Here is a 17,398-nt window from a genome sequence, read left to right on the forward strand (position 1 = left end):
TTTCAAACTGAAACTGAAAGTCTCATCCCATGGCATTAGAAAAAAAGTTGAAAAATGGGAAGTATCAACTAGCATTAGGAAAACTTAAATGTCTGTGTCCATCTTTACTTGGGGGGGTGTATTAAATTTAGGCTTGATGCAAAACTAGTTCAAAACAATGAACAGGTTTGACTGGAAATTATCTTTGGGATTTATTTGCAACACCTCTTTGTAATATCCAGGATGATGTTTCAGAATCATGAATCTCCAAATGTGATTTCCAGTCAAAGCCTATTCTATTTCTGTTCTGTAATACTTAGTTTGAAGTTTGTACCTCAAAATAAAGGTAGTATCGGCATTTCAGTGTGGGACCAGATGAAATACCTCAAAACACTAATGCTGCTACATTCTTCAAAAATCTATGCCAAAGGTTTTACAAAAGTTTTTAACATTTTGTTGGCAACGTTCAAGTTCTGCCCTCTCACCAAAATGTGGGATTTATAGGACAAATGCAAGCCAACATAAGCAATCAATGCCAAAATTTTGTATTGCTTTAGTCACCAAGTCCAAAGTTCATTATGTATATCAGTCACCTTCCACTCTTTGCATGATCTGAGAAATAATCTGAAGTTGAGTACCGTAAGTAAAAGTTATTTCTTGCAGTTTCAGTTTTTGTTTTTTTGTAATTGATATAATTATCTGGCAGAAGTAGTGTACAGTAATTTTCAATTTACATTACAACACATCAGGAAAAACTTTGGGAAGGTAAGTAAAGTAAACATTGGTATTTTAAATTTCTAAAACTATATCAATATTAAATCAAATTATCAATTACTTGGAATTTATTCCTAATACTTAGTAACACTGAAAGTTGCCCTGACAATATTCTAGAAGTCCAATACTCTGGATTACAACTACATTGGTAAAATGTACTAGATCAGGGGTCCCCAATTCCTGGTCTGTGGACCAGTACCGGGCTGCATAAACAAAGCATCCTACGGGATGCAGACAGCACACAAAACCACGCCCCCTCTGGTCCGTGGAAACCACCGCGGAACCAGTCCCTGGTGCCCAAAAGGTTGGGGACCTCTATACTAGATAGTACTGCTTATTAAATGCAATTAAATTGTTTTGATTAGAGAAAACAGAATTTAAGATCTGTGATTCTCACTAATAAGAACACTTTTCAATTGCAGTTGTCCCAAATATATATCTTTTTTATGGAAAAAAAGAAATATCAAATTCATAACCTGATATGTTTGGAACTGCCCATTATAGATACACAAACTAATTCTCAGGACTAAACAAGAAGTTATACTGAAGCATGTGACCACTTATACAGAATATAATATGGTAGGTAGATGCTTCAGAGTAGATTGGTGTATGCAATAAATTTAAATATCTTCATTTCAATCAACAAACATTTGTATTTCAAAAATAAAATGATTTATTATAGATATAATTGCCTAGGATTATGACTGTTTTGCAAAGTAACATGATGCGACAATTATCAAGAGTCATCAAGCAAAATAAGGAAAAAGAATGGGGAAGTATAAAATGGGAGAAAATCAAATGTTAATTTTAGGTTTCATTTTGCCTAAGGACTTTGAAAGATTCCCCACTATTTTTAATAAGCAGATTTAATTTTTATGTCAAATGGAAAAATAGCAATATGAGATTCAGAGAGTTAATATAATTAATTAGGGTATATAACTCTGCTGCACCAATATAGAATCAGAATAAATTTGAAAAAGGCATACTAATTATCTATGTTTGAAGGCAGAATATAAAACCTAGGCCTGATTAAACAGCAAACAGCATCCTGAGATGGAAATTAATGAGAGGCATTCTTTAATAGTGAGTTCAGTTAAAAGACTGAGTATGAACTGACAGCATTTAAACAAACAAATGTATGGACAAGTTTATACTTGTTGCACATTTTAATTGTGATTTTGCCTCTTAAAATAGGTTTCCTCATTTATGCTTACAGCTTGGAAATGCTAAATCAGAAATTAAATTGCTATGTCAAGATGTTGCAGCAAGCGAAGATAATCTTCATCTCTAGTTAGAAATTTACCAACATTTGAAGCTTGCTGACAAACTCAGAATTGAATTGAGCAATAAAATAAACTTGAGCAATAAAATCCTGCCACTCAATGGAGCAAGTAACATATAGACATAATATAGTTTGGTTTTGGTTTCTATTATATCACACAGCAGACCTACCCATAATAGCCTAGCTTCAGACATAACATGGAGAATAGATTATGTAGTTCATTTCTGATCTTAGATATCAGTATGTAACATCAATAAAGCAGCTAACATTTTCCCCAAAAGATAAAACAATTCTAGACTGCAGATTTACAATCTAATAGACACAACAGAAAAAATACAATATGAAGTGCCAGAATAAATGCCTAGCATTACTAGAGGAAGACTCAGTGTGTCTGATCAAACATGAGTACGAGCCCACACAGGTAGTCTTCAGGTTACAACTAACTACCCCTTCAGCAATTATGATGCTACTGAATGAGGGAGCCTCATGACTGGTCCTCAAAGTTGCATCCATTCCAGCATTCCTGCAATCACACGGTCAATTTGGTTGCTTGATAACCAGCTTGTATTTTGGTCAATTTGGTTGCTTGATAACCAGCTTGTATTTTATGATGGTTGCAGTGTACTATGTAATATGCCAGCTGTTCCCAATGTTCCCTGCCAGCTTCCCACAATCAAAGTTAATGGGGAAACTGGCAGATGGGTTCAAATTGCACCCACCGCCTTTTCGCTTACCCACCTGCCCTGTACTCCACAATGCCTATGATGCTTGCTTGCACCTCTCACCCATGGGCTTGTTTGCCTGGGACTTCCACATTTTCCTATATGAATTCACACACACAGAAACACACACCTCTTATATCTATATCTATCTATATGTATCATTCTATATCTATCTATATATCCATATACATACATACACGTCTATCTGTATAAATGTATATATGTGTATGTACACACACACACACACACACACAAATATGTATATACATAGATACACACACATACACACATACATAGATACATACGCGCCACATACCCAAACCTTAAGATCTAATTCTTCAGGTCCTCCCACCAAAGGTGGTGAGATGGGTCTGTCTCTACAAGGGAGCTAGCTTTTTCTGTGGTAGCATCCTATTTATGGAATTCCCTCCCCAGTGTGATGGGACCTCACTTCAGTGTTATTTTGGCATCAGGTGAAGACCTTCTATTTTCCCAGGGTTTTAAACTGGCTTCTAATTTTTTTTAAAAAGTAGTGTTTGAGTGACTGCCTTGCTGCTGTTTAGTCTGCATGGTGTTATCTTTCTACATTTTATTTGATATTATTGATATGGTTTTATTTAAATCAAATCATTTTCTTTCATTATAAACTGCCCAGAAAGCTTTAGTGAATAAATGGGTAGCTTAAAATGTTTAATATATACTGGTTTGTGTGCACTCTCACAAACTAATACAATCCATAGTACTTTTTGCTACAAGGATGCTTTAACTTTTGTTATTGATGCAGATTCCCCCCCCCCCCCGCATTTCAATGCTCCATCCAGGTAGAGAAGGATTTTTCTCCTTGCTCATTCTACCAAGTAGAAACCAGTAATATTTTGGCAGACAGAAGAATGAAAAATCTGTAAATGAACTTTTAAGTAAGAGAGTGGAGGGAGTGTTCATTCATGTTTCTGGAGGTCTGCAAGATCATGTTTAGGCTTATTCAATACAAATTTGAAGGTTGATCTTAAAACTTTTTAAAAGTAACTCATTAATGGACTGAAAAATTAACATTTTCTGCTATGATCTCCTCCTGCTCTGCTCTACTCTGGAGAAGGTCATCGATTGAAATGGTTATATCCAAGTCCTTCAATCAGAATTCCCTAGGACAAATGGTAGATCTAATTGCAAAGAATGTTATGGCAAAGGCTATTAGAGTTGGGTTGGAAAAATCTGGATGATTACTAGATAACAAAAAAAATATATATGCATTTTTAGTAGCTCTTTACTGTCATCTGGTGACCAGCAATAGCACTTAAACTTATGCAGGTAGTCCTTGAGTTACGAGGACTAATGGAGCTTGCCAATTCGTTCGAGTGAATCACATATAATGAATGTGGAAACTCCCTGCTTTCGCCCACGCATGTCGCACTCTCAAAGAAATCACGGAAGGGAGAAGACAGATCTTCACAAGTGAGTCCGGCGTGGCTGGATGGGAAGGGGGAAGCAACTGTGGGGAGCGGAGGGGGAGATAGGCAGGGTAAATGCTGCAGTGCCTCTGTTGTCATTCGAAGGGTGAACGACTGCCATGGTGCTGCAACATTTGCAATTTCAGGACACCGTCATAAATGCTGGGGGGGGGGATTATCACATAACTTCAAACAGTCACTAAGTGAACTGTCGTAACTTGAGATTACCTATATACCTTTATAGCACTCTCCGGGCAGTTTACAATGTCAGCGTATTGCCCCCAACAATCTGGGTCCTCATTTTACCGACCTAAGAGGACGGAAGGCTGAATCAACCTTGATCCCCGTCAGGATCAAATTCCAGAATTTCAGAGTTAGCTTGCAATACTGCATTTTAACCACTGCGACACCAGGGCTCCTCTACAGATTTTGAATTTCACTGTTGCTTATATCTAGGGCACATGAAAGAGTTTCAGATCCTATGAATCCAACTCTATATTGCCAAAGCCACAGCCAACTCAGAATGGGAACATAAAATATTTTGTTTCTTGTCCCCAGTACTGATTATCCAACTTAAAAATGTTGGTACTAATCTGCCCTCCTTTTGCACTTTAATTGCCAAATAGGAAGAACAGAAGTCCTATAATATGTGCTCAAGATTTAAATGAATAAAAATACTTTTACTCCACAAATAACTGACTTCCTACTAGAATTAACAGAAAGATATACTTAAGAGTTCACACTAAATCACAAATGGTTAGTTTCAGCAATACACTAAATAAAAAACAAACCAAATTATGACTAAATGTGTTGTGTGAAACAGATCAAAATTTAGTAAGATCTTGGAGCTATAATAAACATAAGCTTTAAAATACAAATTACATTGTTAGATTTTCTCATAGTTCATTAAGTCATTAATTAGTTTTTAAAAGTTCTTATTTGGCATGTGCAAAACAAACTATGAGAATTTCTAAATCACAATTCACTGGTTAGTATTAACAAATCAGGTAACTTATTCAACAAACTTGATTAAAAAAAATCAGGGCATACTGGAATATATGAACCCAGCCTACTTATGGTTCTTCAAAAACACTTTTCCCCATTCATCTGCATGAGATTCTCATTTACATAATTTTCTTTAATTCTTCACATTCTGCTTGTTACTATATTTTATTTAAGTTCTTTTGCTATATAGTCAGATTATTTCTTTCCAAAACAAAGTTCAACTGTTTATACAGTAAATATTTAAATGTTCATTTATTTCCAAAATGGAAATTGAAAATTTAATAACTGTGGCTTAAGTTTAAAGGAATTATCTGAATTACTGTACCACTAGAAAATATTAATTCTATTGTATTCTGATATATGCGAAGAGAAGAGATAGCTAGTTTAGGAGGCTAATGAAAAAATCTCAAAAAGGTTCATTATATGCAGCAGCAATATAAACAAAAAAGGCAAGATTTGAACAAGTATTTTACTACTTGCAAAGAGGTCAATACATCTTTCAGGTTAAACCTTTTCCGCCTCCATAGCTGCTATCTCAACTGGAGTCTAGTACTACTTCACATCCATTCTAAGTTGAAGAAACTAGATCACGGGTCGGCAACCCGCGGCTCCGGAACCCCATGCGGCTCTTTGAGCCGTCTCCTGCGGCTCCCAGCCGCCTGGTGCGCGCGCACCTCTTCGAACGGGCAGTGGTGCGCGCGCACCTCTCCAAATGGAGAGTGGCACCGCCCGTTTGGAGAGGTGTGCGCGCACCTCTCCGAACGAGCAGAGGTGCGCACGCACCTCCCCAAACCTTTGGAGAGGTGCGCGCGGACCTCCGCACGAACGGGCAGTGGCGCTGCTCTTTGGGAAAGCTGTCGCGGCACATTTGCAGGCTGCCGAAGGCGGTAGCTCTGCAAACGGGCCATCGCCGTCGCGCAACCGGGAACCGGTTCCATCACACATTAAAAAATGGCAACCGCGCGCGTCCGCACATGCGCAAGAAAAACTTTTTTGCGCATGCGCGTGCATGGACGCACGCACGCGGCTCCCACTTTTTTTATGTGTGATGGAACCGGTTCCCAGTGGCTCTTTTCCTTTTTCAGGTTGCCGACCCCTGAACTAGATTGTTGTTGTTGTTAGCTGCGAAGTCATGTCTGACCCATCACGACCCTATGGACAACATTCCTCCAGGCCTTCCTGTCCTCTACCATCTTCTGGAGTCCATTTAAGCTCACGCCTACTATTTCAGTGACTCCATCCAGCGACCTCATTCTCTGTCGTCCCCTTCTTCTATTGCTCTCAATCTTTCCCAGCATTAGGCTCTTCTTCAGTGAGTCCTTCATTCTCATTAGGTGGCCAAAGTATTTGAGTTTTAGCTTCAGGATCTGGCCTTCTAAAGAGCAGTCAGGGTTGATCTCCTCTAGGACTGAACGGTTGGATCGCCTCGCAGTCCAAAGGACTTACAGGAGTCTTCTCCAGCACCAGAGTTCAAAGGCCCCAATTCTCTGGCGCTCAGCCTTTCTTATGGTCCAACTTTCACTGCCATACATTGCAACTGGGAAGACCATAGCCTTGACTATACGCACTTTTGTTGACAGGGTGATATCTCTGCTTTTTAGTGTGCTGTCTAGATTTGCCATGGCTTTCCTCCTGAGGAGCAAGCGTCTTTTAATTTCTTGGCTACAGTCCCCATCTGCAGTGATCTTGGAGCCCAGGAAAATAAAATCTGTCACTACCTCCATTTCTTCCCCATCTATTTGCCAGGAATTATTGAGAGGGCCAGATGCCATGAACTTGGTTTTTTTTTTAATGTTAAGTAAAACATCATAGTGGAATTATATTCCTGTACAAATACTTCTCGCTTAATGACCTTAACTGGGACTGGAATTGCTACTGCTAACCAAAGCAGTCATTATGGAAAACAGAATAACAGACTTGGAATGGGCCTTGGAGTTCTTCTAGTCTAACCCCCCTGCTCACTCACTTAGCAACGTCAATTTCAGTTGTTAGGTGATAACTTCCTGTTTTGCCTACCCTGTTGTGCTTGCCTCTGCTAGAACTCTTCCCCCCCCCCAAAAAAAAATCTCAGCTCTTTTGGCTGCTTTGCATTCTACTACCATCCACCCCTGCTGGCCCAAACTGAGCATCACTGGGGGTTTTTTTCCTACTACTGCTCACAAAGTGTGTGGGGCTCAGGCAGCTGCTGGCCCTTCATAAGGCCAAAAGGGCAGAGATTGGGAGGCGAGGAGATGGGAGGATGGGGAAGTTGAAGCATAAACTATGATCATAAATTTGGGTGGACTGCCAATCACCCAAATTTTGATAGTGACTGCAGGTGTATTACAACAGGAATAATCTTGAGAACTGGCTATGCCTATCATTTGTTTAGTGCCATCATGACTTCGAACAATTGCTAAATAAATGATTGTTAAGCAAAGACTACTTGTACAGGACTGTTCTTTTGCCTCACCTTCTTGCTAGGTTCACAAATCTTGCTAAATTCAAGTAGAAAACATTTTTTCCTCTGGAGATGCTCTTTTATTTTTTTGAACTTTAAGGGAAGATTGAGAAGTTGATGACATGGCACTTCCATAGGGGGTAGCCATATTCCATATTTATTAATTAAAAAGCAAGAAATACCTCATTGTCAACGTGTTATTATCTTGCCATTAAATTCTAGCAAAATGATCTGGGCACAGCAGCCTTCATAGCACACAGTGATATCATATCATGCATGATTATGTATTCTCATTCCAGTAGAGCATACAAGTAGGCAGTGCTTTTTTTGTAAGAGAAAAAGGTGCTAGAACTCACATGTCATACAATCTGCCTTGCCTACCCTACAAGGTTCCATCCAAAAAAGGTGCCGGAACTCCGTTCTGAGCGTTCTATGAGAAAAAAAGCCCTGCAAGTAGGTAATTTGTTCCATTTATGTGATGACTTTATCATGCATCTTTCATCATTTGCCCTCCACCCAGATAGCAACATCTAGGCATGCTCTACAGGTTGCAAATGTGGGGCATGAGATCTATAAACTGCTTGCCCCTGTTCTAACATATTGTGTTATTTGTTTCATTTTGTTTACCACACGGTATGTGGATCCAACCAGTGTGGTTTATTTGATAAATTTATTTATTTATTTTATTTAGTTGCATTTGTATACCGCCCTTTCCCTGAGGACTCAGGGCGGTTTACAGGGAATTAAAAAATCCAATATACAAAAGTTAAAACCATATTAAAAAATATTAAATTAACCCTGTACACAATTAAAACCCCAATTAAAAAATTACTCCTCAGCCTGGGCCCGAGAGCTCAAAGAGCCAGGTCTTCAGGCCCCGGCGGAATGATCGGAGGTCGGGGGCAGTTCTCAGCTCCACCGGCAGCTGGTTCCAGAGGGCAGGCGCTCCCACTGAGAAGGCCCTATCCCTGGGTGTCACCCGCCGGCAATCTCTCACCGGCGGAACCCTGAGCAGACCCTCCCTGTGGGAGCGCACTGGGCGAAGGGCGTTTGATGCCGGCAGCAGGTGTTCCCTCAAATAACCCGGACCCAGGCCATGTAGGGCTTTATAGGTAATAACCAGCACCTTGAATTTCACCCGGAGGGCAACCGGAAGCCAATGCAGCTCGCGGAGTAGAGGTGTTACATGGGAGTATCGGGAAACCCCCATTACAACTCGCGCAGCCGCATTCTGCACCAGTTGAAGCCTCCGAGTGGTCTTCAAGGGCAGCCCCATGTAGAGAGCGTTACAGTAGTCCAAACGGGAGGTCACAAGCGCATGAGTGACTGTGCGTAGGGCGTCTCGGTCCAGATAGGGACGCAACTGGCGCACCAGGCGAACCTGTGCAAAAGCCCCCCTGGTCACGGCTCCTATGTGATCTTCAAAATTGAGCCGTGAATCCAGGAGGACGCCCAAGTTGCGAGCCCTATCAACGGGGGGTAACACCTCACCCCCCATCATTAGAGGTGGAATAACTTGGTTAACCCGAGACGCCGATATGCACAGCCACTCAGTCTTGGCGGGATTGAGACGAAGCCTGTTTCTCCCCATCCAGACCTGAACCACCTCCAGGCACCGGGACATCACGGAGATGGTTAGAACGCTTTGTGAATTCAGTTATTGAACTGCTATACCTGAAAGGGTTTGCATAAGCACATTTTCTTTATTTGACTTTAACCAAGTTCATATTTGATCCAAAAATAAAACTAAACTTTAAAGTTTGTGGCCATCAAGCATATTGGTCCACGAAAAGAGTTAACAAAGGTGATTCAGAATGAGTTCCAGCATACAGTATTCCAGATCTACATATTCTCCTCACTGCTCCTTTTCATGAGAGTCAAAACCATGGCTTTAGGACAAACCATTTCTCTAGTACCTTCAAACTTGGAGAGCAATGATTTAGTCCAAACTGCCCCCCCTCCCCAAATAAATTTAGACTACAGTCACTTCAAATTAATACTGACTAACAAGAAACAAATAAAATGCTATCAGGAAAACAACTATTCAGATTTAGCAGATGTAAATGCATAAAATCTTTTCCATATACTGTAGTTCAAAGTCTAAAGTTTAAAATAATGATTTATGCACCACAGAATTTTCAGTTTAGCACTACAAATCTCACGTTTACTGATATTCAGCTTGACGTAATCCTGTTAACAGAATAGTTATTTGCAGTAAACCGCTCTGCTAATCAAGGCAAGTTAGGAAACAGATACTGCTTTTTCACTATTTTATTTATTTATAAAATTTATTGGCCGCCCGTCTTATACAGGGAACACTGTGTGGATTGTGCTAACATCCAATTTATCACAACTCTCAGCCTAGTTTTCTTCATAAATGTAGGTGAGGTGAGGGGTTCTCTTAAAATTGCTGCCAGCAGCTTATAAGTGAAATAACTTAATATTATTTGCAAAGGGTTTCTTACATACGAAATCTAAAATGAAGCTCCAGACATATATACCAATTACACTGTATTAGTAATGAGAAAAATCCTTGGTAGCTAAACCCAACAAGCCAGTTTATATCATAATTAAAATAACCGTTGAATAGCAGGCCATTTACATTGTAAACATATAACATAACTCTATTAGTTGTCATTAAAAAGTATTAAATAAATGTTACTTGGGGCATGTAAAATAAACTTCCATACCCAAACCTTAACAGCAATAAATCATAACCTAAGATACATGGGTAGAAAATAACTTCTCTGGATTCCAACATACAAGGTCTTATTTGATAATATAGTACAGTATGGGGAATCCTTGATTATACTCAATTTTGCTTTTGAAGGCCAACTTTCTGCTCCTACCAGGGAACGTATGATGACTTAGGTATTTTTGCACTGGAAGATATTTATAGCAATCCTAGCTGGGATACAGAAATCATCTGCCTCCTCTCAGCATTTACTTTTCAAACAGGAGTAGGACCACAACTAAAAATAACACTGTCCCAAATCATTGGCAAGCTAAATGGTGTGCCAGAAATTTAATTTTGAAGATCCAATGTCACCATGAAGCAGTGTCAACCATTGTATCAAATTAATACATCTGAAAGTCTTGAGAACTACAAACTCCTAAAATTTGCCCAATCAAAAACAAACAAACATTAGGAGTCTGTTAAAACTTGCTAAAGGGCTTTCAAACATAGTAAAGTCTAAAAGTATATGGATATAAGAACAAAAAATATACTAATTAGCATCAGAAGGAAAGATGATTTAATGCTGTTAATCGGTCGGGATTTAATATACAAGCCCAGCTAGAGCTAGTGCAAATGCAGCAACGTGCAGTTCTGGGGGGCCCTAGGATGGCACATATATAACAGTACTGTTCCTTTCAAGTCCAATTCAAGGTGTTGTATATTACCTTCAAAGTTCTATATGGCGTAGGTCCAGGGTATCTGAGGAGCTGACTCACTTCAAAGGGACTAACTCACTGCACTTATGCCATTAGGACAGGCCTACTACAAACACCATCTGCCAAGAATTCCGGTGGGTGGCATCAAGAAAATAAGCCTTTTCTCCTACGGCTTCAACCCTGTGGAACATCTGACCAACGGAGGTGAGAAGTGCACACACCCTTTTGGCCTTCTGGAAGGGCCTGGTGGAAAAGCCAAGTTTCAAGGGATCTTTAAACATAGTCAGGTAGAGGCTAGATCAGCATCATCCAAAGTCATCAGTATCAATAGCCACACATTTATGAGACTATTCAAAGAGTCAACAGATGTCTAGGGATGAATAAGTGGTTGATAAACAATAGATGATAGATGGAGTTCAATTAATCTTTTGAGGTCTCTGTAAAGCTGCACACCAGTCCCTAGTCATGAAAATGAGGTGGTTAGAAGCAAGACAGTTTTGAGTGGTCAGTCACCAGTGAGAGCAGCCTTGAATTGTCTCTGTTGTTATGTTTTGAGGTTGATGAACTATCTGAAACTTAATTGAGCTGATGAGCTGAAGAATTTGGGGGACTCCTGGGCTAGACAGAGGAAATACTAAAGTGCAGGTGCTGCTACAAAGAACACACATTACAGATCCTTAGCATCACACTACAAGTAGTCCTCAAGTTACAGTGGCAATTTGGGAGTGGAATTTCCATCCCTAAGTGGTGTAGTCACAAAGCACTACGTCAGTAACTGCATCGTTTAGTGACAGCAATCCATGCAGTACATTTTGCCATTGTTAAGAGAAGATGATGGGTTGTTAAGTGAACACCTTGCAATATTATGCTGGCTTCCAACAGGAAGACTGGCAGGAAGTTTTAAGTCCCAGGTGGCTCACAAACAAGCCTGAAGACAGGTAAGTGGCTGCTGCTGTCAGGTGGGAAAAGATGCACAAGTGTCAGGGAAGGAATGGCATAAGTATGGGGTAACTGCTGCCAGATGACAGTGAAACTATTAAGGTGCATGAGCGGCGAGGAGACACATTGCGAGTACAGTGGGGTTTGGGGTGACTGCTGCCATGTGTGTGCCTGGCTGAGGAATTCTGGGAGTTGAAGTCCACAAGTCATAAGAGGGCCAGGTTTGAAGACCCTTGGTCAAGATCATGAACACAAGAGCTCTGGGACAGATGTGAGTTTGAGAACCAGCTGCAGTCACCACTCTTTCAATGCCATCATAACTTTAGACAGTCACTGAATGAGTGGTCAAGGTGCTGGTTATGACCTACAAAGCCCTACATGGCATGGGTCCGGATTACCTGCTGCCGGCATCAACTTCCCTCCGTCCAGTGCGCTCCCACAGAGAGGGCCTCCTCAGGGTGCCTCCGATCAAAGAATGTCGATTGGTGGCCCCCAGGGGGAGGTCCTTCTCTGTGGGCGCGCCAGACCTGTGGAACTGCTTGCCGGTTGAGCTCCGGATGGCTCCCGACCTGCGCTCCTTCCGGCGTGATTTAAAAACTTATTTATTTGAACAATCTGGCCTGGTCTGATGGGTTTGGGGTTGGATTTAGTTTTAACACACTTTTAGTATTGTATTATTGGGCATAATTATTTAATTCTTTTAATCTCTTTTTTAACTTTTGTATTTACATTTTGATATTTATTGCCCTGTAGACCGCCCTGAGTCCTTCGAGAGAAGGGCGGTATAAAAATTTAATAAATAAAATAAATAAATAAACTGAGGACTATCTGTATCATGCTGTGAAAGTGATGAAATGTTTTTAAACAACTATTTCAATTTTTGCAAATAATTCTGATATTATTAACCTTTTATGCCATCAAAAGGAAAGGCTTTCCAAAGCTTGATTTTAGATGAGCAAGAGGGATCAGTATGCAATTGATAACCACCTACAGATAGATCTTGACTTATGACCATAATTGACCCCTTACAATGGTTGTAAGTTGTGCCATTAAGTGGGTCACTATGTGATCATTCTCCATTTTACCATCTTTTTTGTAGCAATCACTATTTTAGCCAGAGTTTTTTGCTTGAAACTGAAAGTAAACGCATTTCCAGCAATAAATAAAAATAAATTGCAGTCATGTGATCCTGGGATGTTGCAAATGCCTGTAAATGTGGATTGCCAAGTGTCCAAAATGTGATCATGTCACTGCTGGACAGTGTGTGTGTGGCTCTCAGAGCTTTGAAACCAAGTCGTAAGTAGTTATAGGGAGGTCCAGCATAACTTTGGGTGCTAAGGTAGTTCTTAACTTATGGCTGATTGTTCATTTAAAGTTACGACAGTCTTGGAAAAGGTGCATTATAGTCTACAAAGCCCTTCTAGGCCTCGTAAAACATAGCCACATTTGGGGGCACTTGACAACCAGCTTGCATTTATGAATGACTGCAGCATCCTGTAGTCACATGACAGCAATTTGTGACTTTCCAACAAACAAAATGAATTTGCCTAATGACTATGTGATTCACTATAAAAATTGTAAAAATAAAAATAAAAAATCAGGTGCCTTGACTTACAGTGGCAATAACTTACAATTGAAATTCCAGTCCCAAATGTGGTTTTAAGTCAAGGACTACCTATAAGTAGTGAATTTAAAGTTTAAATTAGACAAAACTAGAAAGATAAATATTACAGGTTAAATTTAATATCTAAAACAATAAAGTTCTCTATCTGTATAGCAGCAATCAGTTGTAAAAAGTATCTATGTTAACTCTAAACACTGCCAACTTTTATGCATCTCCTTAAGGATTTTTTTTCAGTGAAAACTTCTGGTAATAAATCAAAAGCCACTACATATTACATTATTTAAATTTACATCTAAATTAACTGGAACATGCATATTATAATCAAGATGTAATTATTTTCAATAGTTCTACGTATCAATGTACATAATACGTGGATCAACTCTAAGATGGCTGCTCCTTAGAACTTTGAAAAACATCCTAAATCTATAGATTTCCTTACAGAACAAACAATCCATTCACTATATGTAAACTTGAGGAAATGAACATTAACTGCTGCCACTAATAAAAGTTAAACTTTCCTCAGTCAGATCTTTCAGAAAAGAAATCTATGATTTGCCAATAAATATGATTATTTGCCATTCCACATACTGTTCTTCAATGTTAATGTCTAGCCTGGAAGTGAGGAGAATAGCTAAGATGATGCTCAAGAAGCATTTATAATTATCGGTAAAGGTATTACTGTATATAGCAGTTTTTTACCTACTCTATATAAATGTAACTCTGGGTCTATGGAGCAACTGCAGGGGAAAGAAGGCATGGCTGTTTTAAGGAGCCACAGGTAGGTGCTATATTCATGCCCTAAACTCAGAAGCCCCTTTTTGCTTTTGACTTGGAAGTGCTGCATAGTCCTACAATGTTTACTTTCATATTCAGCTGAAAGTCCCCAGCAGCACTATGATAAACTCCAGCAGTGGCTAGCAAATGATACCTCTAACCTATCGTGTAACTTGAGATTTTTAGAATATTTTGCTAAACTAAAGTGTGCAAAGCAAAACACAATGAATAATTTTAATAGGTTTGATTCAATTCCTTTTAGGAATCTGAAGTATCTGTATACAGGGCCAATGGTTTCTGCATCCTCAGCATTAATAGAGATAGTAAAGCTGGAGAATACAGCTTTCATTCAAAACTCATGATTTAATCTTACATAATGGTTAGACAATCTGCCTAAGTCACATTAAAAAAATGGGGTATTTTATAAACCAATGATCTATTTACAGCCATGAAAACTTTTAAGTCTCAAAAAACAGCCATCTAAGTCCAGCACTGAAATAAAACAAAAACTGTTTTGCACACTTTTTAGATTTTCAGAAATCACTACCACCTCCATCATAGTGGAATTTCTTTCCTCCAAACATCAGAAACTGCCAGTAGGGCAACAGCCATTAATCTGTATACATGGATCAACTAGATGTCCATTTGGGACATAGAATAGCAGTTGAAAGTATATAACAAATATGAACAAAGAAATCAAGCACAAAGGATATATATTTAAGAAAACTAATATGTATGAACAAGCAGTATCAACACTAGGGGGTGTGGGAGAAATAGAAAACCTTGGATGATGTTGAGATCACTCCCAGGAATGAATGTGGCATTGGTAAGATACAGTGGTATAAAGTCATACTCCACTTAACATGAAAGAAATGGAGTATGCACTACTGGTGTTAGCAAAAGGACCAAAGGGTGCTACAGATCACTGAATTACAGTTAGCCATACAGGTCAATGTATTAAAAAAATTGCCCTTCCTTTTCAAAAGGAAAGGGTTACTTGAATAAGCACAGCTTATTGTGCAGCTGGAATGACAGCTAACACTTTTTTTTCTTATGGAAGGCAAAGATTGCAAAATATCAACATAATGTAGAAGTAAAAAAGAAAAGTCATCAATTCAGCAGTTACATTACCAAAAAAATAAAGATTATTCCAGAATGGATTGTACTCTAAAAAATATTAGGTAAAAGCAGGATTATCCTACATTCAAAACTGAACAGTACAATGAGACAGAGAACAGGAACAAAGGATATCTAGACAAGATACTTGGGGTGCGGTTATATCATCAAATAACTTCCTCAATCCAACCACCTCAACGCATTGTGGCCCAAAACTCACATCATTTTTTTTCCCCTTATCGGCATCGGAAGAATTTCTCAGAGGGAGATGGAACCGACATTCCTACAGGCGCACCTTCATTGCCACAGGAAAAAGAAAAAAAAAAACTAGAGAAAGCCGAGATGGCGGAGAAAATAAAAATACTATATTGGGAGGGCACAAAAGAGGCTCTCTGGAGGGAAAGCAGAGCATTAAAAAAAAAAAAGCCGCGGGCGCAATACTTGGCACTCCCAACTCTCGCTCACCGATGGTGGAGATGAATGTGGTGTTAAAAGCATCATCGGAGAACCGGAAAAGCACGCAAGTCTTGCCAACGCCCGAGTCGCCGATCAGCAGCAGCTTGAAGAGCAGGTCGTAGGTTTTCTTCGCCATGGGGGCCCCCCCGCGCCGCGCGCCACTTCCTCGCCAGGCTCTGCCTCAGCAGGCGCCGCCGCCGCCTTGGACCCTCCGAGACCCCTCAGTACTACACGCACAAGGCCGGGCTCCGCGGCGGTGGCGAAGGAGGAGGAGGAGGAGGCGGCGGCAAGCTGAGGGAGGGAAGGGGAGGCACAAAATGGCTGCCTTGGTGACAGCGGCCGGGCCGGGCAGGGCAGGCAGCAGCTGTATGACTTGGCTCCCGGCAGAGCTTCCTCACGGGTGAACGGCGATGGCGGCTGCGCTCGACTTCATGCCCCTCGGTCCCTCCTCAGGCGAGCGCTTCTCGGTTTTCTTAAGCCAGTCAACGCTCCGGAAGGGAGCAGGCCGTACACACGAACACCCGGGCCGAGGGACTCAGTGAACGGGTGGGGCGGGGTTACGCTCACGCAAGGGATGAGGAAGGGAACGGGAGCGCGCACGCTGATTTGGCGGCCGCTCCCTTTCTTGCAGACCGAAGTTGCTCCCTGACGTCAAAGGATGTGAACGGACGGAGGGCCAACCCTTCCGCATGCGCAGCTGAATTGGCGAGTTGCTACCCCTCCCCATAGACTATTCTACGCCTGCGCGAGGCCGGAGTGCTGCTCTACGCACGAGGGTGCGACTCTCCAATCGTCGTAGAGCGACGTGACGCAAATGCTCAGGGAAACTCGCGGAGCTTAGAAGAAAGCAAAGGGGGTTTTTTTTGTTGCGCTTCCAAAATGAAGGTTTCAAGGAAGGCGGGATTTGGAGTCTTGTAACTCTTCCCTCATCCATGATTGGTGGAAGAGTGGATCGGAAAGGCGGGGTCATAACGTTGAATGGGAGCGGTTCGGTATGGGGTGTGCGCAGAGAGCCGGATTGTGACACGTGCGATCCATGCCCTTCCCTTCTCCCCCACCCCACACCCCACTGTTTGGCTCAGGTGTTGCTTAGATTTGAGTAGACTCTTAGCCTGACCTGAGTTTAAGGAATCACTTGCATTTTCCCTTAGAAGGTTTCCACTTTAGGCTGCCTGTGCTTAGCACCTCCTGCTAAATTCAACTTTATATAAGGTAAAGGTTCCCCCCCCCACATGCATGCTAGTCGTTGCCAACTCCAGGGGCTGGTGCTCATCTCTGTTTCAAAGCCGAAGAGCCAGTGCTTGTCTGAGGACGTCTCTGTGGTCATGTGGCCAGCATGACTAGACGCCAAAGGTGCATGGAATGCTGTTACCTTCCCACCGTAGTGGTCCATATTTTTTTACTTGCATTTTGATGTGCTTTCAAACTGCTAGGTTGGCAGAAGCT

At 40.9% G+C, this 17,398-nt stretch overlaps 1 protein-coding gene across 1 annotated transcript in view; it reads right to left on the reverse strand.

The window, feature by feature from the left end:
- Positions 1 to 16,528, reverse strand: part of RAB10 (RAB10, member RAS oncogene family) — a 25,949-nt gene extending 9,421 nt beyond the window's left edge. The window contains exon 1 of the mRNA XM_083348636.1: positions 15,962 to 16,528. Within this exon, the coding sequence (XP_083204762.1) occupies positions 15,962 to 16,088 (127 nt within the window). The 5' untranslated portion in view covers positions 16,089 to 16,528. The remainder of the gene's footprint in view (positions 1 to 15,961) is intronic.
- Between the last annotated feature and the right edge of the window lie 870 nt (positions 16,529 to 17,398).

Source organism: Vipera ursinii (genome assembly GCF_947247035.1).
Source record: "Vipera ursinii genome assembly, chromosome: 1".
Classification (NCBI taxonomy): Eukaryota; Metazoa; Chordata; class Lepidosauria; order Squamata; family Viperidae; genus Vipera; species Vipera ursinii.